Source organism: Microtus pennsylvanicus, chromosome 6, assembly GCF_037038515.1.
Source record: "Microtus pennsylvanicus isolate mMicPen1 chromosome 6, mMicPen1.hap1, whole genome shotgun sequence".
NCBI classification, from domain to species: domain Eukaryota; kingdom Metazoa; phylum Chordata; class Mammalia; order Rodentia; family Cricetidae; genus Microtus; species Microtus pennsylvanicus.
The window spans coordinates 10,053,301-10,081,266 of NC_134584.1; the positions used below are offsets into that span (position 1 = coordinate 10,053,301).

The 27,966-nt window shown below is 43.2% G+C and overlaps 1 protein-coding gene across 3 annotated transcripts in view; it reads right to left on the bottom strand.

Annotated features, from left to right (window-relative positions):
- The window catches only part of Sema5a (semaphorin 5A), a 427,200-nt gene that overhangs the window by 107,670 nt on the left and 291,564 nt on the right, over positions 1-27,966 (bottom strand). For all 3 annotated transcript variants that reach the window (XM_075975776.1, XM_075975775.1, XM_075975777.1), the window contains 3 exons: positions 18,521-18,806; positions 15,124-15,259; positions 8,680-8,884 (listed from right to left, as the gene is read on the bottom strand). In XM_075975776.1, the coding sequence (XP_075831891.1) occupies positions 8,680-8,884; positions 15,124-15,259; positions 18,521-18,806 (627 nt within the window). The remainder of the gene's footprint in view (positions 1-8,679; positions 8,885-15,123; positions 15,260-18,520; positions 18,807-27,966) is intronic.

Genomic DNA, 27,966 nt, shown 5'->3' on the forward strand with positions numbered 1-27,966 from the left:
CTCTTCCCTGTGCACCTTTCATGCTGATTGGCACCCCTGTCTCACATTCTTCCCCATTCTCGCTCTCAGAGAGACAAGGTTCATCTTAAGGTAGATTCATGGGCTCCAGTCTCTTTGTGGACTCCAATCTCTACAGCAAATAGTCAAGGCCAACCTTACCCTAAATCAAAGTCCTCAAGTAGAAGGGCAGCTTTACCTCACGCCTCGTGAAAAGCACTTGGCATAGTGGGTTCCAGCTGTTCTCTTGGAAACTCATTGGTTTTTTTTTCTTTTTTTAAAAAATCTTTCGTGGTCTGTCCCGGTCTTTCTCATTGGAAAGTTCCTTATTCCTTATCCCTTGCCCCTCCTTTGTGTTCTCCCAGCTGCTGCATTCTACAGATTGACTTGACCTCTCAGAAGTGCTTGCTTTTCCACTGGGGCCCCTGCCCAGGGTGTAGATGACATGGAGAAGCAGCCTCCTCTCCGACCTCTAGGGAGGGATGCACGGTTTACAAGCACAGGTGACGGCTGGAGACTTGTTAGATGCCCTCATAGGTGTCCTTTGCTGTATCAGTTTACCTGATGCTAACCCTCAGATAGAATGCTGACATCACATCCTCCTTCATCATGCTCCCTGTGTGACATCACTGCAGTTCATTCCTGAGGCCTCATCCAGCCAGGTCCTGACCTCCTCTGTCTCCTCAGTTCACCTAGCCTCTCTTCGCACTGGCTATTCCATGGGAAAAGATGTCTGCCAAACAGCACCAGAACATGAATATAGTCTGCATTTTCTCTCCATCCTCCTCTTGCATAACAACCAACCAGTGAAACCCGCACCTCCCCATTCTGTCTTCCATGTTTCTTTCCTTCATGGCTTGATTTTTTTTCCCCTGTGAAGGATCCTCTTGAAGGCGGGGGTCAACCTGCTCTCTTCAGGGTTGATCCTTCTTTGGCGAATTTTGACATGAAGTGTCTACTCTCTCCTTATCCGTCAAAGGTTATCTATTGACCGCATTGTGAACATTCACACATCATTCTGTGTTGGATCTATCCCTTCACATTTAAACATCTCTGAAAACTTAATGGGTTGGCTACTTTCTCTCTATGCGCCTAACCCACAGCTGCCCTTATTCTGCTGGTAATTGCCTCAGCTACCCACAAGACTTCCATGTTTTCCCTAGTGTCTTACTAATAAAGCGCATACCACAGAGACACTATATGTTTGTGAAGTGTTTGGATTTGTAATTTACGCACAAATTTGTTTTTCTTTCCCAATCACTTTTTACCTCTTTGAGGGAAAGATATTAACCTTGTTATAAGAATACATGCGTGGCTGGGTGTGGTGGTGCATGCCTTTAATCCCAGCACTCCACAGAGAGAGACTACAGATCTCAGTGAAGCAAGCTTGGTATACCCAGTGAGTTCCAGGACAGCCAGAGCTATACGGAGAATGCTGACTCCAAAAAGAAAAGCAAAAATGCATACAATGCTCATCAATAGGCTAACTGCTAGCCATGCCTGCCAAATTCATCTCCACTTGTATTGTTTAGGAGTGAAATATCCTTGTCCACTGTCTAGCTTTCATTATCCAATTCAGCACATCTAAAGTATCTACTTATTTGTTATAATATTCTAATATCATGACAAAATAGACTGACAGATGTAGAAAATATGTAGGAACTCTATCTCACAGTTCACCTGTGTCTACAGTTACTGTTCCCCAATTCTTTTCCTGGTGATTACAAGTAGTTACTTGACTTTTACTTCACAAATTTGCTAGCTATTTTTAAACATGGATAAAAATACAAGTTTCTTAAGATGAGTATCAGTTGATGGAGGAGAGTCATCTGTCTATGTGTTACTTTCATTGGTTAATAAAGAATATGTTATCAACCCTGTTCACATAAGCACCCATGTAACTTTATGGGATAGCATAACTTCTAGCCATTTCTGGACCCCTTATTGTGACTACCTACAAAATATTGATGTTGTGCCAATATTAACACACACTTAGGGTTGTATGAGTGAAAAGAAAAAGGATACAGGGTGGGAGGGAATTGTGAGTGATGCTAGGTGCTTGGGTACCACCTAGAAACACTTTATGGTGAACCACAAAGCGGTGGTCCACTAGGACTCTTGACATTGGGAGAAAAAGAGATATACTTGTTGGTCCACTGGTCATTGGTTCAAGACCACCTTACAAGCAATTCATCCACACCTTACATACCCCATGCCCCTGTGCTGGGGTGTTTCATGCTTGGTCAAGACACAGTAGGAAGAGCCAGAGACTCTGGCCACCAGATAGCCAGCAAACAGCTGAGGATTAAGAAGAAAGGGAGTGAGTGGATAGGACCCAAGGACACCTTGCAGATATCTAGTGAGCTACCCTTGACTGTGCTGCTGTGTGCCCTGTAATCATCCCAGCCTTGCTCCCATCATGATCTAGCACAACACCTTGGTTCTTTGTCAGATGCTGAAACAGACTCTCAGCCACCACCTTCTTCCTCCCACGATTTACTTACCAATTATTGTTATTCTTTTGATATGTTTTGTCTAGAAGTAGAGACTTTCTGGTTTTAAAAGCTGTTATGACAGGTATTATGTCAATAATTTCTCAATATATATATTTTTTGAAAGAAAAATTAGCTTATTATAAATCATGGTATGTCCATAAATTCTCAATGTTTATTTATTTTTAAAGAAAGATTTTAGCTTATAATAAACCTCTTGAGAAATGTTAATTTCTGTGCTTTTAAATGTTCTGCCCATTTAAGTGGTGGGGCTCAGTTCTCTTACTCTTTCTTCTCAAATCTCCATTGCTGACTGAATTTAGCCACTACTTAGTCTTGTTTTGTGTTCCTAAAGAAGATCCTAGATATTGCTTTGTTTAAAATTTCATTTGCCTTTATGTCTTCTTTATTCTTGGGGTGATATATTATTTTTGAATCACATTTTAGTTTTCCTTAAAATTTTTAGATGTTTCATGGACTCAGCCAGCTGCAGAATATTCAGAGAACCTTCTAAACTGGTTTTCACATTGGTAAGAATTTTATCTGTAAATACCTCTATAATTCTTTACTCTTAGAATTTGAAAATCTCTTCATTTACCTGCAATCTTTATTACTGAGATGTGGTATGTATTGATATATGGAGACTCAATCCTCATTTTATCTCAGGGAAGCTTTCGTTAATGATGACTTTAGGGATATGTGTTGGCTCCCCATGTAAACATAATGTACAGTCCAGAGAAATCTAAGCCGTTATCCTTTCAGCCTTAAAGGAGTGAGTTCTGCAGCTACACAGCAAACAAACGTAAAAGAATAAATAGCAAGTAGCAGGCAGGAAACTAGGTAAGCGGACAGTGCTCGCTCTGGCTATTGATTTGAATGAGAATGTCTCTCATATGGTTTCTGGTAAACAGCACTGTTTGGGGAGACGTAAGGGAAGTGACCTTGCTCGAGGATATATGTCACCAGAGGCCTGCTTTGTGAATTTAGAGCAGTGGGTTTTCATCTTTCCTAATGCCACAACCCTTTAATACAGTTCCTCATCTTGTGGTGATCCTCAACATAAAATTATTTTTGTTGCTACTTCATAACTGTAAGTTTGCTGCTGTTATGAATCATAAGGTAAATATTTCTGCAGATAGAGGTTTGCTGAAGGGGTTGAGGACCACTGGTTTAAAGACTCATCCATCCCATTTCCAGTTTGTTGTCTCTGTCTCGTGCTTGTGATTCTAGATGTGAGCCATCAGATTCTGCCTCAGTCACCATGACTGCCACCTGTTGCCTCTTCCGCCGTCATAATTCTAATCCTGTGGAACTTTAAGCCCAAATAATTGTTCTATATGTCATGGTGTTTCAGCACAGCAATAGGAATATAACTCATACAATCATCAAATCAGGCGTACAAAATATTCATCAGCAGTCAAATGGGGAAGAGCCATGAAGCACTCAGCTATGAGTTCATTAGAATGAGTCTCAGGCAGGGCACAGCATCCCCTCGGGTTGTAAGAGTAAGGGACAAACAGCAGTAAGAGTCACATAATAGATATCTCTGTGGGAAATGACTGACTTTCTAAGTACACTCAAGGGTACAAGCTTTTTCTATGCAGCTGGTCTCTCCTCCATGTCAGAGTTATGAGGGAAGACAGCCCATCCTCAGGTAAGGTGTCTTAGAGGACAATTACAGACAAACATGCTTAGGTGTGGAATGAGGGTGGGGCGATTCCAACCCCAGAGCCAGCTTCTCAGGGTGTGCATACAGCACACGACAATTATGTCACATCATAGACCCTGAAGTGTGGTTCTCTGTGTCAGACACACCGACTGCTCTGCTGCTGCCTTGTCTGTGTGTCCTTCCCATCTAGAATCCATCTGTGTTGTTTCTCATGGTATATACTCACTCTGGCCATCTTCACCTTTGTTTCTGTTGCCATGGTGTTAGGATATAACCATTTACCTCCTCAGGACAGACCTTCCACTGTTCCCTCCTCTCTGTGAGCTTTTTCCATCTCCTCCCGTATGCGTCATCATTCTATTCATGATTTTACCTCTCTTGCCCTGCCTTGCATATCTAGCGAAGTAAATTTGCAGCCAACGGGCTTTTGAGCCTACAGTGGAGGATTCTGTTAAGTTTATTTCCCCACTGCCTGAAGAACTCAGGCTTTCTCTGCTAAAGGTCCCCAGCCAGGGCTTTTTTCTAACTTTTTAATAAGTATTTCATTCTAAGATAAAAATCCACAGCTGGAGAAAGCAGGATTATCCTACTAGTACTCAACACAAGAATGCAATCAGTTCAAACAGCTAGAAGCAGTTAAACCTGTGTGGGCTTCCTCTTCATGCCCATCTATCGCCTGCTCTGAGTTTTCTAAGGGGAATTTGCAAGTCCATAATGTTAAAAAGTTTGTAAACGTTTATGTATTTTCTTAATTTTCTTTATTGGTAGCTTTTAAATAAATGTTTGGGAATAATCCGTTATTGGAGTATAATTTGCATGCCAGAAAATTGACTCTGATTTTTACACTATTCTGAGTCATACAACAGTTACTACAATCTAAAGTTAACCCATTCTAAAGTTACATGCAATTTAACTTCAGAATAGTTTGAATACACCGGAAGTGAGGTCAGATAAAAATGAAACTTCCACAGCTGATCTTAGAAGGAAAGGAGAAATTCTGAGAGGGCAGCATGGCTAAAGGAGGAATGTGGAATAAGAGGATCCCTAGGCCAAGGCAAAGCTAAGAGCCAGGCCCCCATGAGACAAAGGAGACAAGGGACGTCTGCAAAGAGCCTTCAAATAGTAGACTGGATGTCATGGTGTCTGCTGTTCTCTAACCAAGGGAGGAGGGAAATTCCAGGTTGCAGTGCTCAACAGGACTTGCAGGTAGTTTTTCTGTAAAAAACTCAAAAGTCTATCCACTTAAGACTCAACCACTTAGAAGGCTCCTGCTGTAAGCATTCTAAAGGAGTAGCCATCGGAAATGTACCCCAGTTCCTACTCAGACAACTTTCAAAGAAGTGACTTTTACTAAAATTAAATCGTATTGTGAATTAAAAGTTTAAAATGTTGAAAATACATTGGCATGCTGTAAGAGTTAACTAGCCTACCTAGAGGTTAACAGAACATGTTTGTAACTCATTAAGAACTCCAAAGCTAGACTTGAGGAGCTGATCTAACAGGCCTTCAGCTTTCAGCAGTGTTACATGCTCCTGCCTGAGTTGCGCATGAGGTCTGCAGCAGGACTCTCTGTAGGACCTCATCATCCCACTACAAACCCCCTTTGAGAGAAACAACTTGATGAGTGAGCAATGAAGACTCACTAAGGATGTATGTGGAGCCTTTGCCTACCAACAGGACTGGAGATTGCAGGTAGTACAGCTTACTTACACGTAAGTACTCTGCATTTAAATGGGCAAGATATTAAAACAGAAGCAAAACATTAGGTCAATAGAACAAAAAAAGACATTGTGGTGTGACTCATTTTCTACAAAGGAGTAAACCTGGGGAAAGAGTCAGTAAACCTGAGCTCCTTTGAAGCCCACAAGCCTAAGCTAATGCTAACACGCAAAACCCCTCGAGATATTGTGGGTTTGGACCCAGCCAATTCAATAAGGAAATACCACAGTACAGCAAGTCATAGACAGGTGGTTTACCAGTGATTGTCCAAGTTTAGTTATATTTTAGTTCACTAAAAGTACAACAGCAGTTGCTTTACAATGCACAAACTTAATTAAAACCAATTAATACGATGCTGTCGATCATATGAACTGTGAGGACCAAGTCACAGGTAGACGCGTGCAAGGCAGGATGGCCACCCATCGTCTATCTGTGCGTGTCAAGTCAAAAAGCAACTGAGTGAGGTATATGACATGGGGTTGTAGAGTGGGGTTGGGGAGCCAAGCCAGGAGGTCATTCAAATTAGACTTCTGTGTGAAAGCTTCTAGGAGTGCCAACGGCTTTTAAAAGCATTTAATAACCAACCGATGCCAGCTACTGTTTCACATCAGACCTCTAACTTCCTTATGGTGGACTGTTTTCACATGTGTTCAAACGTATGATTTGTAATAAAGATTCTCAGATATACTCCTGTGGGCATAGAGTTCTCTGTGTCATGTGATTCATAAGTTGAGGGTCTCAACCCTAAAATGATGTATCAGCAAGCAGAGCTTTCCATAATATATATTTAATCAATCCATAAAGCTCAAACTTTCATAATTCAACTGTTGCCCTTATGGAAAGATGTATCCTAGCCCCTGGGAAGCTGAGGCAGGAGGATCAGAAGCTTGAGGTCAGTTTAGGCTATGCAGTGAGTTTGCAGCTTGACAGGCTATATAAGACTATTGTTCAAAAAATTCAAATAAAGAGACACAACCCAGAAATATCTCTTTACTTATAAGTATGGCATGGACAGGTGACCACATCTGAACCAGGAGAGAGCCCGCTCTAGCCAACAAGCAGAAATAACAGAGGCACTCATCATTATGAGTATGAGAATTCCTTGAAGTCATCTGCAGAGCTCACTGTTAATCATAGTGAGCTTGAGGAAAGTAAACAGTTCAGAACTGCCTTCTTTGGTGGGAACAGGAGAGCAGCCTGTGAGCTCACGCGTGGTCTAGCTCAGTTCCACCCCTGAGCATCCCTTACCACAGGGCCAGATGAGAACCTCAGCTGTCTCTAGAAGTCCAAGGAGAAAAAAAAAGCATCTATGCCACATTAATTTTAACCTTTACAATAAAAGACCAGGAACACCCTTGGGATGATCCAGTCCACTTACTCCGCAAATCTACCGTGGGTCAGGCAGCCTTCTGGTTTTTAAGGACAAACAAAGCCATAAAGAGCCACAATCCCATAGTGGCAAGGAATTTCTTTTATTCTCTTCAAACAAACAACAAGAAGAAAGCAGCTCTCCTCCTGACTTCCTGTGAGGACCTGGTCACCCCCACTCTGCAAACTGCTGCTCCTAGCAGTTATACCACGTGACTTTCTCTTCAGGATCCCCCTGCAACTCCCCAGGCTTCCCCCGACGGGTCTATACCATCCCCATCCAATCGTAGGATCTTTCCTTGCATCACTGACCACTCAGCAGGACTGGCAACCAACCCTCCATCTCCCAGTGTTCCCAGTTTCTCTCTGTAATGTGCAGTGTCTAATGCCTCCGGCACTGGGGGACACTGTCCAGCCACGAAACGGGAGCCTCCCAGGCATATCCATCACCACGTCCCTCCACTGGCACCCAGTTATTGGCTCTTTATCACTCTTGTTGGTGATGGATTTATTACAGACATGTCCCTTTAAGAATGTGAGCCCTAGGAGAATAGGCTGGTACCTGTCTGTTCACCGTGCACCCCCGGGGTGCCAAATGAATTCAATGACAATGGGGAACAACAAGACATTGCAAGTTTGTGAATACAATAAACTGAGCAATTAAAACACAGTTATAAATTGAGAAATCCTATGAAAGAATGAATGATACAGTATTCATAACCACATAAAAAGGTAACCACGCTTTCTGAGGAAGTGCCAAGTATCCACCACACTATCCAAAGAATGGGAGGAACCCGTTCCACAGTGAAATTACTCTGTCTAGGGCTAGGTAGGTGGGGCTGAGTCAGTCCCCGAGGCCAGCCTATGCACCCTGCACTGTCAGAGTCCTGCAGCGAGGAAGAGCATGCGTCTATTCCTCAGTGACTTTGAACTCTGAAGAGGTCTAGTTGTTATATACTGTTTGACAGGTGGCTCCTGTCTAGCCTATATGGGAAACACTTACTGCACTTGCTCCGTTCTTTAGATGCTTCCATGGACCTCTATTGGGAACAGCTTGCCTCGAGCACTGCTGTGCACCAATCAGAACTCAGCATGAAAATCTCTGGGAAAATTTCACCCGGCAGCATCTTCTAACAAACACATCTATTGTTTTAAACTAGACAAATGTAGATGGTCATGCCAAGAACCACTGGAGAGCAAGAATAGCTAAGAAAGGAGGCATTGTCTCTCTAGTTAAAATTCTAATGCAGGACAGAAAGAGGGAAAGATTTCTAAGAGGAGGCCTGTAGGTTGACAAGAGTAAGCATACATTGTGGGTTCGGCTTGTTGCGACAGAGTACAGACACACGGCCCTGCTTCAAGGTGAGCATTGGGACTGAAGACATGGAATGACGAGATGGCAGAAACCCATCTAAAGGAAGGCAGCACTCCTACCTGTGGCCAGATAGATGATGTGGACGAGTGTGTCCCTGCCCTGCACCACGTCGACGGCCACGTGGGAGAAGCGGCTGTTGTCCTCCATGAAGGAGGGCACAGTGGTCACTGGCTGTACCACCTCATGCATCAGAATGAACTTCTGAGCGTCCTGTAGGTTTCTTTCTGTCAGGTTTACATACAGGCCCTGGTCCATGGTGCCGCACTGTAAGGGAAGACAGGCCATGTTACAAAAGCTGACTATCCAGATGCCCACAGCTCAAGTGCCTACCAGACAAAGAGGTAGGCAGAACAAGCTGGAAGTGGAGTAAGCCACAATACATGAGTGGGTGTGCAGATCAGGAAACCCCTCCAACTCCCTTGCCCTTCTTGACCTGTTCTCTTACTGTGGATGGGAACCTGTTATATTTGGACTCTCTCAATGGATGGTAAAGAGGATATGAGACACTTTAAGATGGAGCGGGCACTGTTGTTGACTCTAATTTGAACAACAGAGACAGAGAATCCCCTCGTGGTCTGTTAAACCTCTTGGAAGCTGTCTGTCGAATTGCAATATGACCATATCTGATGGATGAAGGGGAAATGACGTGGGATATGAAGCCAGAGAGCACATACAGATGTATGTATTTTCCCGCTATCACAGTGGGCTCGTAAGTAACCCTGAACTCCACGGCAGTCCTCTGCTATTCATCTTACTCTGTAGACGATATCGGTCACATGGGCCCCACAAATAGTGTGACAAGACTAAATGTATTAGTGTTTCTTGCTGGAGGAGAGCTTACAGGAATAGGTTAGAGTCTGAGGGTTTGCAACACACGGCGGCAAATTGGTAATGGGAAAAGATAAAAGCAGCGAGGAAAGGAGGGTGAGCAAGGGGGAGTTGAGGAAAAATGGAGAAAGAGGAAAGAAGGAACAGTCTTCAGGAAGTGAAAATATCATGAAGATGATCTGCTAGACACACGGGAAAGGCAGGGTAGAAATGGTCGGGAATCAATCTCAGAGTTGGGCTGGAAGGAGGCTGATGGTTCTTACAAACAACGGTAGGGCCAAGGACAAGGTGATGGACAGGTGGGAAAGACAGCAGGGCATTCTCAGCATCCAGCTCAGGATCAGAAAACTGCTACGGCCCTTCTCGGTTCCTTTGTAAACTTCACGGCCTGGTACAGGAGGATGTGAGACTCCTCAGCAGTATTCCACATAAGCAGGGTTGCTGGGGTCCACACGGCCCGAAACTACCATTTATAATACGTCATTTCCAACACTTGGTTTTTTATAACAGGTTAGAGGTTCAGAGTATAAGATGGATATTGCTTTTTTGAAAGTAAATTATATTTTTGTAGCATTTGATAAAATACCCTATATGCCATAAAATGATAGGTGGATTGCGGAGCTGGAGAAACCCAGCGTTAAATGCACTCCACAAAACTAGCCTGGTAATTAATTTAATGCTGCATTCTTGTTAGGAGCACCTGGGCACCATGTAAAGGGTGTGTTCAGGGTAAAGGAGGGCCCGCGGCAGATGACCTGTGGCTCCAAGCGAGGCCTGGCCTCTCAGCTTGTCTCCTTAAATGCTAAGTGGTTGGAACACACAAGCTCTGCTCCTGGCTCCTGGCTGACATACAAACTAAAGCAACGGGAGGAAAGCATTTATAAATTAAGTCCCTGTAAATGCCAGGAAGAAGACAACATTCTGGAGAGCGCAGAAGCTACCCACCAGATTGTAAATGCATTTGTCTAAACACAGGCAGGATGTTCATGGTCCATGGAGCTTTGGTGTCCAAGGGGAAATAAGTGGATGAATAATGGGACAGATAAATGAACAAGTAATTCTACATACAGTTGTTTGGGGTCTGCGAAAAGACTGTACCAATGGATTTTTATATAAATAGTATTTAATAATAATACTCTAAGCATGGACACATCATCTATCAGGAATGTGAGTTGTTTTTTTTTAAGATTTTAACTATTACCTTTAATTTCTCTCTCTCCTTCCCTCACCTCTCTCTCTCTCTCTCTCTCTCTCTCTCTCTCTCTCTCTCTCTCTCTCCCTCACCTCTCTCTCTCTGTGTGTATGTGTGTGTGTGTGTGTATATGTGTGTGTGTGTGTGTGTGTGTGAGAGAGAGAGAGAGAGAGAGAGAGAGAGAGAGAGAGAGAGAGAGAGAGAAGGTGCCCACAGAGGCCAAAGATAATCAGATCTCTTTGGAGCTGGAGTTACAAATGAGTGTACTTCTTGATATAGGTTCTGGGAATTGAACTTGCATCCTCTGGAAAGGCTGTGTGTGTTCTTAACAGCTGAGCCACTTCTCCACGCCCCTAGGAACAGTTTTGAAAAGTAAGAAAGATCACCAACTGGACGTGATTTGAAACCTTTGCAGGTGAATGCTAGCTCTAAAGGCTATTGTTGTGTGGTGGTCATTGTACTGACATCAAAGGCAATATTGGAGGGTGGGTGGTAGCAATGACCCACCCGCTGGCTTCAATTGCAGAAAGCTACTGTTTATATTCATTTGCTGTCTTCAAACAGATGGCGTGCTGAAAACCTGGAGGTATACTTTGAAGGGGGTGGCCTCCTACTGCCCTGGAAAAACCGCTATCACGGACTGGAGGCTGTTAGAGCGCTAAGATAGAGCACATTCCTGGAGGCCGTGTTTTCTGCATGTTGTCTGCTTGTATTATCAAGAACTGTATTTTAAGTGTTTTCTACCATTCTTTCCTCTTGCTATCCTATAATGAATATCTCAATATCCAATATTTTGAAAACTATTCAAATTTACTGGATATATTTCTTGCTGTATAGCAGCTCACCAAACTCTCCAAGGGCTATAAATTCTCTAGCTGAACCTTATATATACACTGGTCTCCCCTAGATACTGTCAGGTACTGTACTACCCTGGGGACCCCACACAAGAAGAAACCACAAGAGTGGAAAAAGCATAGCTGTGTCCAATATCTGTTAAGTAATTCTATTACATTACATTAATTGCCGGAAGATAATAAATGCTTGTGTGTTATCTGTATCAGGCCCATCTATCCTCGTTCCCACACACTTGAGCTTGATGGTCAAGTCAAATGGGCTAACTTCATCCTCGACAAGGTGTCTCTGCCCAATGGCTCCCCTGTGCCTTCACACCTCACTGCCAAGAGAAGTGTGTGTTCACGGACTCTCAGGATGAAGCTAAACCTCAGCCTGCCTTCCCCAAGCCGTCTTCTTCTTGTCTGACTGCTCCTGCACTCCCATGTTTTCATGTTGACTGCATCGATTCTGATTGTTGGTAATAAAACTTGAGAAAGGTTCTGAAGCTCTGCCTGACAGTGTTTTAAGTGGCTGATGATCTTATGGGTGTCAAAATCTCCTCCCTCTACCAGGGCACACAAATACCACCAAGGGTGTTGGGAATGGGCTGATTAAGGGTGGCGAAGTAGTTTCTGTTGTTTTGTGGGTTTTAGTTGAGTTTTCAGAGTGTGATGTATTTCTCTTCGTAGATCATCTTTTCCTGAACCAGTTACTCCAGTTAATCGTTTTCTTTCCTATTGTATATTTGCTACATAAATTCTAACTGTCAAAAAGAAAACCAAAATAAAAACAACAATAATGTTAACAATAATAAGTATAAATATCACCATTGGTTATTGTCAATGTTGCAACACTTATATATGTCTAATGGAGGGATCTTTGCTACAAAATGAGTTCACACTCTCTGATAGTCAGGCTCCTATGACAATGAGACTACTAAACACAATCTATAAATAGAAACCAGTCTGTAGTAAGAGATGGACACACACACAAACACACAGATGCACACAAACATATACATATATCACCACCACTACCATAATCTACAACTTCAGTTTCCTAAAAGTTTCAAATCTAGGCTCAGAGGATGACGTCAGTTGAGCCAGCTCCTTGCCTGGCATGTGTACCACCTCTGCTCATGCCCCCTCCACAATTCTGCATGGATCTAATTCTACTAATAGATTGTTGTAATAAGAGCGGCGGGCACTTCCCTGCCGCCCCAGCTCCCGGCCGCCAGCTAGCTCTAGCTTATGCCCCGAAATAATTACATGGAAACTGTATTCTTTTAAACACTGTTTGGCTCATTTCTATCTAGCCTCTTCTAGGCTAATTCTCACATATTAATTTAGCCCATTTCTAATCATCTGTGTTGCACCCTAAAATGCGCTTACCGGGAAGATTCTAGCCTACGTCCATCCTGGGTCGGAGCTGAATCGCATCTGCCCGGGAGAGCGGAGCATGGTGTCTCTGTCTGAGGCGTCTTACCTCACTTCCTCTTCCTCCCAGCATTCTGTTCTGTTTACTCCACCCACCTATGTTCTAAGCTATGAGCCCAAGCAGTTTCTTTATTATAATTAACCAATGACCTTCCTCCATCAATAGATGAAAGCAAACTTGTTGATGTGATCCTGGTATTGTAAAAGCAGGACGTGAGGGCACTTACTAGCTATGTGCTATGGATATATCTAGATGCCTGGGCTAAACTACACATTGCCTTAGGTGTGTAAAAGAGGTTGAAGCTGCTGAGTCCCTCAGTTCATTTGGAAGAGCTGCAGTCCAAGGGATAATGCAATGGCAGGCTCTATAAATATAAGTGTCTTGTTTTTTTTTTTTTCTAACCTCAGGTTTAAACACTTTTTAAAAGGGGATAATATATTTTCTTCTTATATCAAAAAGAAAAAAAAACAGTCAAAATATACAATTACTCAACGTGTAGGACACAGAAGACTCCAGACAGAAGGTCCCCATGGGCCCTTTCAATCGAATACTTTGGGCAGTAATCAAGCATATGGACCGGTACTTTCAAGTTTATTTGCATCCCTCCTTCCCCTTTCTATCAAGGAGAAGATGCTAACACTTTAATAACACTTTGATTTTGTCCAAGGAAAGCAGTGCAAAGTAGTTATTCTTAATCCCATAATGTCAAAAATCTTAAACAATATTGAACAAATTTAAAAAAGCTCAATTGTAATTGATTGATGTTTACCCAAAATTTAAGTGCAAAAATTCAAACTTTTTCTTAAGCCTGCTTTCTTGGAAGTCCCTGCTTCTATAATCTGGGATGATAAACCAACCAAAATTGGAAGGACTCGGTGGTTGGGAGGACTCAGTGGTTGGGAGGACTCCGTGGTTGGGAGGATTCAGTGGTTGGGAGGACTCCGTGGGGGGGAGGACTCCCTTCTGTGACTGATCAATGACCGCGGCTAACAAGCCCTTAGTTGGATGGGACTGGGATTTTGCCTTTGTTGGTAAGGGCAGGAGCTGAGCTTGATCTCCAGCCAGATGTGGCCATGGCTATTTTACTCTGGACTCTGGACATAGAGCGGTATCACACGTCGCACTCATGCCACATGGAAAGTTACACACCTGACACATTAGGCATAGTAGCAGGAACTTGGTGATGGCTAATATTTTGCCTGAGTTGACAGTAACAGGCCTACAGGGAAGGCTGTTCCTGTATGTGCTGCACCCAAACTCGTATGAAGATTCTATCTCTTAGCATGGTAGTAGCTGAAGACAGGACCTCTAGGAAGCGCTCAGAGCCATAGCAGTCACGCACTGCGCAGTGGGATGGAGGAAGAAATACCAGCGATGTTTCTGTCTTCTAAGGGAGGACCCACGGAAAAGCTGGTCATCTTCAATACCTCACCAGAAAACGATCCTGTTGTCATATTGATCTTGAAAGTGTAGGGTACTATGATGAAATAAAGTCTCTCTCTCTCTCTCTCTCTCTCTCTCTCTCTCTCTCTCTCAATACCATCTAAACTGTGTCATTTTGTTACAGCTTCCCAAGCAGATGAATAGACTTGCTGTCAGGACAAACAAAATAAATAGCCATCATCCCCCGGTCTCTGCTTTTTCTGCACATAGAAGGTGGGATGATTGACACAGGACATCGCAGCTTGACCATTCTAATTGGGTGACTGAAGATGAATCAACACTAGCCAGGCTTCTTTTCTCAGCAGCCACAGCCACAATCCACCCTTCCCAACAGGAAGCCTCACCATACTTGCCAATTAGAGCTCTAATTATGTTTGTCAAGACCCATTGCTCCATGCCCTGGGCCCTATTCTTTGGGACATCATTCATTAGAGACCAGAGATTTGGGGGACACAGTACATAATCATTAACAGTAATTGAAGCTTGGATTCCTAGCCCATTGCAGAGGATTGGCCTTTTTCAGTTAACCGTCAGCCATCACAGCTCACAAAAGGCCCCCTTTCCTTGTCTAGGCGCCATAGCCCACAAAAGGCTGTGTTCTATTGACATTAGCTAAGCCTAGGGAGGGAGGTGCTGTTCCCTAGGGGCCAGGAGACTGCAGCTGCAGGGTGCATGCAGCCAAGGTTTAATTGCTCGGGCTCCCTAGGCTATGTTGGGTTTCTGCTCCCTTCCTGGAGGATACTCATGATGCCCTCTCCCCTGAGATTACCTGAAAATTTGGGTTGGGGTTGGGATAAGGCAGCCAGGCTGAGCGAGAGTTCTCCTGGTACTTGAAAGGTCCATTGAAGGCCTGCGAGATGGCGCTCAGGTTGAAGACACACACAGCAGAGGCAGCGATGCTGTTCCTGGAGAAAAGAAAGGAGAAGGAACAGGCTGGTCAGAGCCCACCAGTGACAGCTGGCCTCCGCTGATCACAGGGATGGCATTCACCTGTAGCTGTTCCAAGTTCAAGACTTTTCTCTAACAATAAGGCTGAGCCAGGGTGATGCCTGGGTCTGCCTTGTACTTTCTTTACGTGGAAGCAAACATTCAGAGAATGAAATGAGGGGAAGTGACAGATATGACCCTGCTGGCTGCGGACCAAATTCACTCAACTACAACAGGAGAAACAAGGGATTTTGAAAAGCTTCCTGAATTTTAAATTCTGCTGTGTGTGTGGGTGGGGGGTAAGGGGTGGGGGGCGGTTGTCTTCCAGTGGGCGGAGACAGTCATTCTCCTTGCATGGCTTCCTCTTCCACCTATTTATCCTGTTACTTAGGTGGCAGCTAGTCAAACTTTTCTTCCTATCAAAATCTACAGATATCTGCGTTTGTCATTCTTCAAAAAAAATAATAAACCAAATGTGTTTTGCAAGGAATGACTGTCAGATTCATCTTATTCATTATTAAGAAGGGATTGTAAATCTAAAGGGTCAGCAAGAAAAAAATTTAAAGAGCACTGACATAAAAATTTGAAGCCTTAATTTAGAATTCAGGTTCTACAAGAGAGCTGTGGGCAGAAGGCTCTGGAAGGTCAGCGCCCTTTGACTAACACGGGGATAGCAAATGCTTCTTTCTCAAATCTGCATTCCAAGCTGAGCTACGGGTCTCAAAGGGAAATGTAGACTAAATGAGGGGTGTGAACGTATTTTCCATATTAATGCTCTGAGCCAATATCTTGTCAGAATTAAGTCAGTGTTTTCCTTACATCATAGAGAAAAATCACAGGACCTCCAGAACTTCACATCCAACTTGTGCTTGCTTAACTGGCAAATAATGAAGAGGGGAAGGAAACCACCCTACAGACTTCCCTAATACCAGCACAGGCTTGGAATCTTCAGGGTAAAAGACATGTCCATATACGAAAAGGAAGCCTGCTCAGTGAGGTTCTGACACCCGGCCATGAGTGGGGAGCAGCATCCTGGCTGCTTTTCAGCAAAGATCTGGATTTCAGCTCTTCGAGAGAGTTCTGTGAGAAGCATATGGTACTAAGGAACAGCTCATACAAGACGAATGTTTTCCTGGGAGTCCAGCACTGAGAAGTGCCCCATGTGGAGCCCAGATGCTTCCACTGCAGAAGATGAAAAAGAAGTGGGTGCTTAGTGTAGATTTATTCATTCTGCGGCTCTTCTCCTCCTCATTGGCTTGGGGAAAGTAGAACTTGAAAGTCTCCTGAGTTCCTGTCTGTCTGGAGAGAAGCTGATGCTGGGTGGCTTTTGACATAGAGAACGCTTGCCATCCTGGAGTGCAGTTGAGGAGCTTTCCCGTCTTTCTAAACAGACTCCCCTTGGAGTGGCTCAAACACAGGACTTAGAGAACTTTGGAAATGGGAGCGCTCGCTGCTGTTGTTTCTGGCCCAGAGCCATTAAATCAGCAAGCCAAGCTCCCATTGTGTGTGAGATCGATGTCAGCGGAGGACCCGGACATTCATCTTGTGCAGCCAGCACCAGTCCTTAAACAAGGTTTTGGGAAGCAAATCAACTTTAGAACCCATAAATTGATTTTTTATGAAAAAGAAAATCTTCAAGTAGTGAAAACTACCTCTGGGGTTGCAAAGCAGATCTCCAACAGGCATGGCCACCGTGAAGGGGGTGATAGCAAGCCATCTATACTACACAGTTTCCTAACTTCATTCTTAACGAAGACCGTGCAGCGCAGGTTAAAATCCAGTGAGCATGAACACTCACCAGTGGTGGTGAGAGCAGACAAAGAGGAAGCAGGAGGCTGTGGTATAAGGGACCCTTCGGGAATGACATTTGTAGGCAGGCTTTCTGATACAAAGTGATAGAGGCACAGGAGAGACTAGAGAGATTGTTTGGTGGATAAAGCACTTGCTGCCCAAGTGTGAGGCCTGGAGACTAGAACCCTGGAGCCCATGGAAAGCTAGGCAGCCATGGTGGCCACCTCTAATTCCAGCACTTGGAAGGAAAAGACTGGGATCACTGGGACAGATTGGCTAGCTGGAATGGCCAGGATTAGCGAGTTCTAAGTTCAGTGTGAGACCCTGCAGCAACCAATAGAGGAGAGCAATGGAAGAAGATATCCAACATCAACTTTGGACCCAGCCTCATGCACATACACTGTAACACATGTGCATCCACACATTTTGAATATATACGCATGCACATATACACACTTTTCACACACACACACACACACACACACACACACACACACACATAAATGTTAAAGGAAAAATACAGAGACAGTGGAGAAAACATCGCTCACTGTCTAGCTTGGACAGAAATAAGATTTCCCAGGATGTAAGATGACCATCAATACCGAACCGGGAGCAACATTTCCCTTACGAGGAATCTTTCTGCGCATCTACTTTGAATCCTTTCCTTTGGAAAGGATTGCTTGACCTTTGTCTCAGTTGCTGGATCTCCAGGCTGGAGCTCCAAGCTGAAACCTTAACTGCATCTCACAGCTAACAGAGGAGCACACCCCAGAGTTCTCCAAGGTTTCTAGTTCCTAGACAGGCAGCTAAGGAGGGGAAAGTCAACACAGGCGCATGAGACACTCCACCTAGGAAAGACTGACTGAATGAGAGCTCTGAAATTTCCCAAGCTTTCCGAAATCAAATAGTCTCTGTTGTTGTGGTTAGGAGCATCTTTCCAAGAGAAACACAAGGTGCTATAAGGGGAAAATTGCAGCTGCATTCAAGCAATGCAGAGGCCCAGGCAAGAATGATGTGACTGCAAAGCTCAGACATTTAGACAATGCTGTTTTTATTATGCAAAAATGCATGACCTTCCTATGGAAAAAAACAAAAATCTTATCTAATATGTACCTGCACTTCACAAGGTGTTTAGAACACACAATAGGAAGGAGCAATTCATAATACAATAATTTGATACTACTTTTTCCCGAGGACAAGTAAAAAAAAATATTTTGAATTAGCTTTCCTGAAGCAAGTCACGCAAAGCATGTATCTTTACCTAACATTTAATTCATACTGAAAAGACTCTTTTTGTCGTTTTTTGGCTCTTAGCCCGGGGAAAATAAGAAAAACTTTCTCTAAGGCAACTTTAAACTCTCAGAGGTCAAAGAACAAAAGGCTCATTCAGGAAAAGAGGAAGAGAAGAGAAGAGAGAGAGAGCGCCAGCTTCAACCACAGCTACGTACACGTTGGTGGTGAAGATGCCATAGATCAGGTCCAGCTCTGGCAGGAAGAAGGTGCCCTGCAGCTCATTGTAGTAGAACGGCACCTCCCCGGGCCGGGAGCAGTTGAGGCGAGCCTTCATGAAGGTGGTCCAGGTGTCCTCCAGGAGGAATCGCCCTCCGATATCGTTCTTGCAGACCCGGGCAGCCCTAGAGAACACGGTCTTCCCACAGTCATGCTCCACGGCATTTTCTCGGAAGAAGAAGTAGGTGAAGTTGCCAATGTCATAGGAAGACACAAAGTTTGGTTCTGGAAATGAGAGGAGAGAAGAAAACATTAACATTAGACATCTTTCCTTCTTGAAAAGTCTTGTCTGATAATGTTCTCTTCAAAGGAAAGATGGTTCTGTTTGACAAAAACTAATCCTTACAAGAAATAAGAGGAAAATGAGAGATTCTGCAAGCAGGTCACTGATAAATGCTACAAAGAAATGCATGGTTGTGTATGGTTGTGTCATAATAAAAGATCAACAGTGTGACTCTATCCTCAATCACCCTGCTAAATCTACACTCAAGTCCACAAGGCAATAGTACCATGAAAAGCTCACACATTTGGGAATATATGTGTGCACTATGCACAGACACAGGCAACAACACTAATGACAAAAGAGGCCATGGACTTGAAAGAGAGCAAGGAGGGGTAAAGGGGAGAGTTTGCTGGAAGGAAAGGGAAGGGGGAAATGGCCCAATTGTATGATGATCTCAAAGAGATGACACAAAATATTTGAAAAACAAAACAAAATAAGTGAGAACATAGGCTCACAGATCCATACATGTTCTAGTGTTCGACAATGCTAAGCTTCAGAAAGAGGAAGCTCCCTTTCTGAGGAAGGACTGAATGCACTGGGGAACAGCGGGCTCTAATAGGGTATAACAATAAAACTCATGCACACTTGCATGCTACTGGACATAATTGATATGCTTTCACCAAGGTTCTAAAAATGATACCTTTAATGGCAAAAACTGAATCAAAAACTCATACTGCAAGGTTGATACCCTGAATTAGCTTTCACATCCGCTGTTACTATGGTGACCCTGCAACTGTGACAATCAAGCCTTGTTTTCTGATTTCTAGGTCACCAAGGGAATCTACAGAGAGGAAATGAGTGTTGAAACAGAGTCTAGGAGCGCTATGGTCTCACAATCAGCTGGAATATAGGAAACGCTAAAACGAAGGTGAAGCATTTATTTAACTGTCAAGCTTATTGGGAATTGGGGGATAAGAATTCTACGCAAAGTGTTTAAAGTATCATTGTCTTAATTTGAAGCTGAGCCTAATGACGGAGCTGTTAGTGCTTTCACACACTTACATGCCCTAGTTTTTTCCTTGAAAAACTCCAGCAACCAGTTCCACCTGTCATTCCTTCATTTAGTTTCAAGGCAGCTTAATCCATTGAGTAGACATCAGAATTTTATGGTTTAATTAGGATAACTATGGCAATAACCTTTGATGTTCAGAGTTACTAGAAAGACACAAAAGCTATATATGCGAGGATTCTCTTTCCTGGACAGTTGCTTTGTGGTGGAGAAATCCACCTGGCCTTGTGCTTGATGATGTCTGATCGACTGCTTCAGTTTGCCTTCTATTGACAGGAGGGCTGAGAACAGCCCTGCCAGCAAGATAAGCCCTTGATGTTAATAGGACACAAAGCAGCTCATCTAGGAGCTGGGACAGTCAGGACATAATATCAATGCTGACCCTACTTTTAGCATGTCCAGCAAAACTGTCACCAATTTCCAATCATCTTTTTCTCTCATCAAAAAAGTCTTAATATGACTACATTTTTAAAATAAATACAACGACATAGCTATTCTGCTTTTCTCTTTAGCTCTTTCTAGTGCTCTTATGCTAATTCTGTAAACTAAGGATGCACAGAAAATCTTGACAAGAAATGATTTTAATTTCTATGCCACCATGGATTTGTTTTCTAGGTCACTGCTGCTTTTTAACCTGAAAGAGATACACGAGAAATAAACAAACTGAACTGCACTGAAGCACATGAGGTGCATGAGAGATGTGTCCACAGTTAGTGCACACGTCAGGATCCTGGAGAGACACCCATGAAGTCAAGCGTCTATACACGGCACAGATAAAACAGTGAGGGACTTTTACGTGATAGCAACTAAGAATCTTGAGTAGAGAATTATTGCAGAAACAGACACCCAAATGAAAGACAGGGACCAATGACAAAGCTATAGTGTTTCCAGAGTCACCTGTATGCAGAGGCTCACAGAAAAGGCTTTTAATTCATTTCAGAGTGTATCCTGTACCCAGGTTCAAATGGCCAGATTAGAACCTGAGAGCTATACCCAAAACAAGCAAAATCGCCCACCGCCACTGCCATCACCTTGACAATGAAAACCACCACCACCTCTGTCACTGCTTTCATGACTACCACCACCTCTACCACAACCACGATCGCCACTGCTGCCACTACTACCCACCACCACCATCGATAACAACAGGAAACCCTGTGTGAACTGGAGGAGATACAGATGGAGATACGACGGTCTAGTAGTTAAAAGTGCACTCTGCTCTTCCAGAGGATCCAAGTTAGACTTCCAGGAGCCACACCAGGAAGCTCACAACTACGTGGAAGTCCAGGGGACCCGTTACCCTCTTCTGGACTCTATTACCAATGCACTCACATGTGTACATCCACACACAATTGTACATAATTAAAAATAAAATGAACATTAACCAATGAACTTGACAAAATTCAGACAGCACCAGAGCAGGTGTTCTGCCTATGGCTAATGTTAAGAGTACTCAACTGGAAAGAGAGAGGTAGAATTCACCAAGATTTATCAAATACCCTCAGAGATAGCGTCTTCTGCCATTAATATGGGTGGAATGTGGGAAAGAAGCATGTGCATATCTCTCTAGTAAAGAAGAACTGTTGAGTAGAAGAACAAGCACAAAGTCTTCCTGTTGAGTTTCTAATTAAAACAGCTGCACTCTAAGGAACTAGTCCTTGAGCTAAGCTGACTCTGTGCCTCTGGACCCACAAGGACCAGACACCACAGAGATGGCTGATGTGTTAAGATGCTGCTTCATAGTGAAGGACGATAAAATGTTTAACAACTCAGCCAAGACCACAAAGCAGCATCGGGGCTTGGGAGAGAACTGAGGAAGCCCGGAATCAGGATGGCAAACCTTAGAGCCTGCACACTCATTAGCAGTTACAAGGCAGTGAAAAAGAAACACTGGGAAGAAACAAAACATATTATTCTTTCAGTTCTTCAAAACTGGATTGGGGGCAGAGGAGTAGCTCAGTGGGTAAGAACACTTGCTATACAAGGAAGAAGACCTCAGGACCACAGTTCAAATCCTAAGCACTCAAGAAACAGCCAGAAGTGGCTGTATGTACATTTGAGAGAAGGGGTAAGTGGATCCCAGGAGCTCACTGGCCAGCCTGCCTAGACAAAATGTTGATTCGCAGGTTCAGTAATAGGCCCTGTTTCAAATACTAAGGTGGAAGGCCCGAGAGTAAGACATAACAAGTTATTTCCACGGTCTCCACATGTTCAAATACAAACCTGTGTGCGTCCGTAGATGTGTGCACATATGCTGCACACATAGTGTATAAACACACACACACATACACTATAATATGATTAGATTTCTGGTCAGTGTTCTTTTATGAAGAGCTATAACCTTCAACTGATGTTGCTAAGTAGATTTACTTGGGTACAAGCAAGGATGGTTTAGAATGGTCTAGAAGAGATGGTTAAGGAGCTGGAGGAAACAGCACTGAGGAACATTGTGGATGAAAAGGGAAGGGGAACAGTGTGAAGAAGAGGCCAGCTGTTCAAAGACTTCATAAATGAGAACATTGCTGGGAGCGTGTACGCAGTCCCAGAACTGCAGGTTTAAAGGAACATCTATGACTGGCCATTAGGCGCTCTTCTAGCGGTCCACTTTGTCTTGTGTCGTTTTCCCACGGGAAAGGTAAGCAGATTGGCCCACAGCTTCCCTCCTCCACAGAAGGCCTCCCCTAGCATTTGCAAGCCTGAATGACAGTGATGCATCCATAGAAAGGTTCAGACGCACCTTTCTTTCTCACTTGAGAAAACAGAACCTGCGTTGAGCCTGCAGGATCTGTTGCTCTCCAGTTTCTTGCACTGCAGGTCATCCGGCATGGAAACTGAGTCCATTTGGAAACACAGCCTGCTGCCCTACAGTGAACCTTGGGATGATGATGGGTTTCTGACTGCGTGACCAGCTGCTACATTAGGAAGCTCCATTTCTTGGAGAGCAGGTCTTTTGAAATTCATCTAGCATCCTTTTTCTTTCCCAGGCGCTACAGACACACCAAACTATAGATCAAACAGGCAGCCGAGTATCTTCTGTGTTCATAGACACAGATCTAGAAGAAAGGACTCCAGTGTCATCAGACAGAATCACAAGATGCACACTGTCTCCTAGTATTTGACCCTTGTCTCTCGTTAAAATGCAATTCACTGCAAACTAGTATGTATCGTTCTTGAAGGAATTGAACAAGCCATAAATCGGGCATTGCTGTCTTCTCTGTGATGGATATGAGGAAGAACGAGCTGAGATATCATTTATACGTCATTACTATCAGAGCTACAGGTGAATAGAAGCTTTTCTGCTGACTCATTCGGACAGAAAGAATCATGGTTCTAACTGAGCATGTCTATAAATATGTGGATGGGGAAGCTGACTGTTCTCATTTTTACGACATTGAAGTACAGATTATAGAATATTATGCAACATATGTCAGACAAATGAAGAGGGCTAGCCATCAGGACATCAGAATAGTGCTACATCTCACAGAATGATGACCGTACCCAGAGGAGACTCTCGATATGAGCACCTGGGAGTGACGAGAATACGGAGCAACAAGCACCAGAGATGAGTCTGGCCATGTAAAGTCCCAGAGTGGCCATCTGAAGGAAGTCTCCTAATCTATACTTCCTACTTGAACGCCCCAAGCACTCACAGGGGAAGGTGGTATTCTCAAACGGCATGATCTGGGCATTGCTGTAGCCTGCAGCCATGCTCTGGACTGAACAACTGGCCTGTGACATGTTCTGTCACCCTGCGTGACTACTTAGAGCACTGAAGACACACTCTGCAAGACTGGGATCAAAGGGACTGGCACTTAGTAAGAGCACAACAAATGGTGGCTAGGACCATTGCACCTTTCTTTATTCCTGCTGCTCCTTTTCGACTAGTTTGTTTTTGGCAGAACTCCAATCAATACCAATAATGAATAAACAAACACATCCCACATGTATCAAGCTTCAAGACGATCAGGCTTTGCGAGGCATAAATGCGGTTAGGCAGAGTTTTACCAACAGGGGGCTTTTCACAGTTAGGAAAATGTGTTAGTGAAAATACTCATTACATATGACGAACAACAAATCACTCTAATTTGTAAGTTCAGTCATTATAAAGCTATTTCCATACCATTTTGTAACTTTCCAATATCCCCTCCCTTATTTTTGTCTTTGTTACCTTTGTCACAAGTAACACATAATGTTACTTCCAAAATTAAGCTTAATTTCACCTAGGTGTTTAGACCACCCAATTTCATGTCGGTACTTAGGTAACTCTACTAAAGTTTAATCAACGGTTCCTTAATCCATAATTTGCAAACACAGCTCTTTTCCTGAGATTTCAACTAAATCATAGCTAGATCCCCCACAGACGACACATGTCTGCATGTATGTGTGCATGTAGGCCTACGTGTATCACATACATGTAGGACTGAGGTATAGGTATACACAGCTCAATACTTCCATCTACTGGCTATATGAACTTTTATTCAGTTTATTTAACCATTATTTTATCTGATTTAAACTGGCAATAATGATACCCCACTTGAAATGTCATCGTGAGAGTCAAAGAAGTGTATGCCAATGGCCAAGTACTTAGCTGGCAATAATCAAAATCCAGGATAGAAAGTATAACTGTCTCATTATATAAACTCAATAAACACACACATAAATCAACAGATCACTGCTATTTACTTGACAGCTGGACTCATTAAGTATCCATTCTGCTTATGAAATTAGGGCCCCACTGCTTCCAGCTAGTCTGGGGCAAGATGGCGACAGCCTGAGAGAGAACAGTGAGGATGGACAGGATCAGAATGGAGCCAGTGTCAGGACAGAAGGTTTGGGATGGAAAACCTGGACAGATCAATAATCCAAAATGGGGAGCTGGGGCTTCAGGCACATAAGGGAATATTCAGACTCCTATGGAATTTGAGGTGTCAGGAAGGTGTGGAAGCCCAGAACAAGCTTATCCCTGGCTATACTCTATAATCATGTGACCATTGCCACCTCAGGAACTCTCAGAATGCAAGGCAGAGGAAAGCTGAAACAGTGGTTCAAGTGACTTTCCTCTCACCCTCATGGGGAATGTGGCCCCTTGTAAGACATTGTTTGCATGGCTTTGCTGATCCCAGGAGTGCCTTACAGCCTGTGCTGCCTTCTCGCCCAGCCATCTAGAGAGCAGCTCCCTCCTAGACTTTCCCTTCTTGATGCTGATGGATCCTCAGTATGCGGGCGTTTGCTTAGACATTTCTGCTCAAAGAAAGCAAGCCAGTGGGGTCCACTGGGCATCTCCCTTCAGTTCAGGCACGCATCCTCTGGTGGCCTCACCACCACCCTTACTCCCCAACCCACAGGTTCCCAGGCGTAGCTAGAATTAATGTCATGAATATTTGTAAACACAGAAAATTGAACATTTCTATTTGTGATACTCAGTTTTTTCCTGATTTTTTTTTTTGCTTTTTGGATTCATTTTTTAACAAATGATAACTTAATCTGCCAGATCAATACCTGTAAGATTTTTAATTAGAATGTTTGGTTGAATTCAGATAAAATGAAAATTATTGAAATGCATATATAATATTATATACTATATAATATAACATATATTAAATATATTCTGTTATATATTATATATTACATTATTATATTGTATATATGTATCTATTAAAAGGCACAAAGTAAAACACATGAAATTAATTTGGAAGATGATCTCGGCTGCAACACTGTACATTTTTATTAAATTTCTTTCTGACAAGCTACAACAAGATAAATAATACCATATGACGGCTCTATCTTTGTCTCCTGGTTTGATTGGGTCCAAGGAAAAGCACAAACAAAAATAAACAAAGATAAAACCACAGAGATTCGGCTGTCTAATATGTAGTGAAAAGGGAACCAACGCAGGAAAACTAGGGAAAACCAAATGCTTAACAGATGACAGCAACGATTTCTATAACCCTCAGAACTATGCATCTTACATAGAGAGATAACAATATGATTTGAGTCAAGAAGACAGTCCAACACAGGACCCTTGGCAGACCATGAGGAAGTGAATTTACAACCAGCAGGGGAGAAATGCCAGATTCCCACAAGGAAGCTGCTCCAATTGTGAGACAATGAGCAGGCAGCGTTTCTCTAATTTACGCCAGTCCTAGGAAATGTCTTCATATTTCTCTGGAGAGAGATTGCCTTCTCCCAGTATGGATTTTAGGTGGAGTTCCATGTAAATCAGCACACACTGTTTGAGCCTTTACTGAAATATATCACCCATTCTCCTTTGAGATGTGCAAATCAAAGCCCCCAGGTTCCAAGTGACTTGTTTGGCAAGTGTAGGAACTCCGGAGACTGGCAAGGACTCTGAGGCTCCTCGGCTTTCAGTCACTTGGTGCTCAGTTAATGTCATATTATTTTCAAAAAGCAGTACTAAATTGATTTCTTACATCCCATAAAGGGCTGTGTTAAATCATCCTGCCAGCTTGTCTTCTTTGGTTGGGTAATTTCAGTTCATTATAACCTTTTTTTCTGCAATGCTTCAGCAATGAAGAAAATGTTCAACTCTTTCTCAAAGTACATATGGCCCTCTTCCATGGCAGTTTTGCATGAATATATATGTATCACTGGAGAGGAAGAGCTCACGCCTGCTGCTAGTACTTCCTAATGTGTCGTCTAAACACAAAGGAGGTTGCTATCACGTAGTAGGCATGGGGTGCAGACTATGGGGTGGGATCTGTTTTCAAATCCTAGGTTGTCATTGGGTGTGGTTCAGGTGTCACCTGGACATTGAGGACCAGGATCTCCTTTGGATGTCTGCAGGGAAGACTGTCAGTGAGATGGATGTGGGGTGTCCCTTCCAACTGGAGTGTCTACTCAGCCTTTGCAATTCTCCCATGTACCTTGCACGGTAACTAGTCTGCAGCAGGCGTATTAACAGGCAGACTGTGCAGAAAGAGAATTTATTAAGATATTTTGGTATGTTAAAGGGATAAGCATATATAATATGCAAGAATTTCCAAAACAAATGGATTCTATACAGCACATTCATCCTGATACATCTTTCTGATGAATAAGATTAGGCATGAACATTAAAAAAATTCATTGTACTGTACTATATCACATATGTGGTATATTTTCTGACCCCGTCATGGTGCCCTACCCAGTTTAAGGTTCAGGAGTCATATGGCTAAAGAGAGAGCCCTGTTCACAGCAAGGTCCATTTTAAACATTTCCCTAGGCATATATTAAAAACTATAAAGGTGACCATGGAATCTGTCTTCATATTTGTTTTACAGTGTTTTCCTTTCCCTTGACAATAACTTGGTTTTTCATTTAATTTTACCCACGAAGCCCTCTTTGCTTTCATATTCCTTATTTGGCATGTGTTAGCTGCAGTCAGTGATGCCAATCTAAAAAGACAAAGCATTTTCCTTATTGGATGTAGTAAGGAGACTGCTTGTTGGTTCCCAGCTCCTCAACCCCAAAATAATCACATAGAAACTATATTATTTAAATGACTGATTGGCCCATTAGCTCTAGCTTCTTATTGGCTAGGTCTTACATATTAATTTAACACATTTCTATTAATCTGTGTATCACCATGTGGCAGTGGCTTACCTGGTAAAGTTCCAGCATCTTTCTCTGGTGGGGCTGCATGACTTCTGACTCTGTCCTTCTTTTCCCCAGCATTCAGTTTAGTCTTCCCCACCCAGCTCCTTTCTACCCTATCATGGGCTCAAGACAGTTTCTTTATTAACCAGTGGTATTTACAGCATACAGGGGGGAACCTACATCATTTGGAACACTTCACTGTATAATCACTATGAGCCAGACCCTCATTGTTCCCAGAATGGAGCCCAGTGTAGCCACACTGGCTACCAGGAGCCAGCATGGACCTTACAGGGCAGGCACCAATCCATTTCAGGGGTAGGCAATAACTACTACCCTTTGACATGTGTACAGGAATCTTCTTCCTCCAGTCTTTAATTATTAAAATTTAATTACTATCTTTAAAGTCTCCAATTGGTCTCCTGAAGGCTTGGATATATCAGAGAGCTAGCACAATGGAAACAAGATATAGACAGATATGAAACCAGGATGGTTTAAGA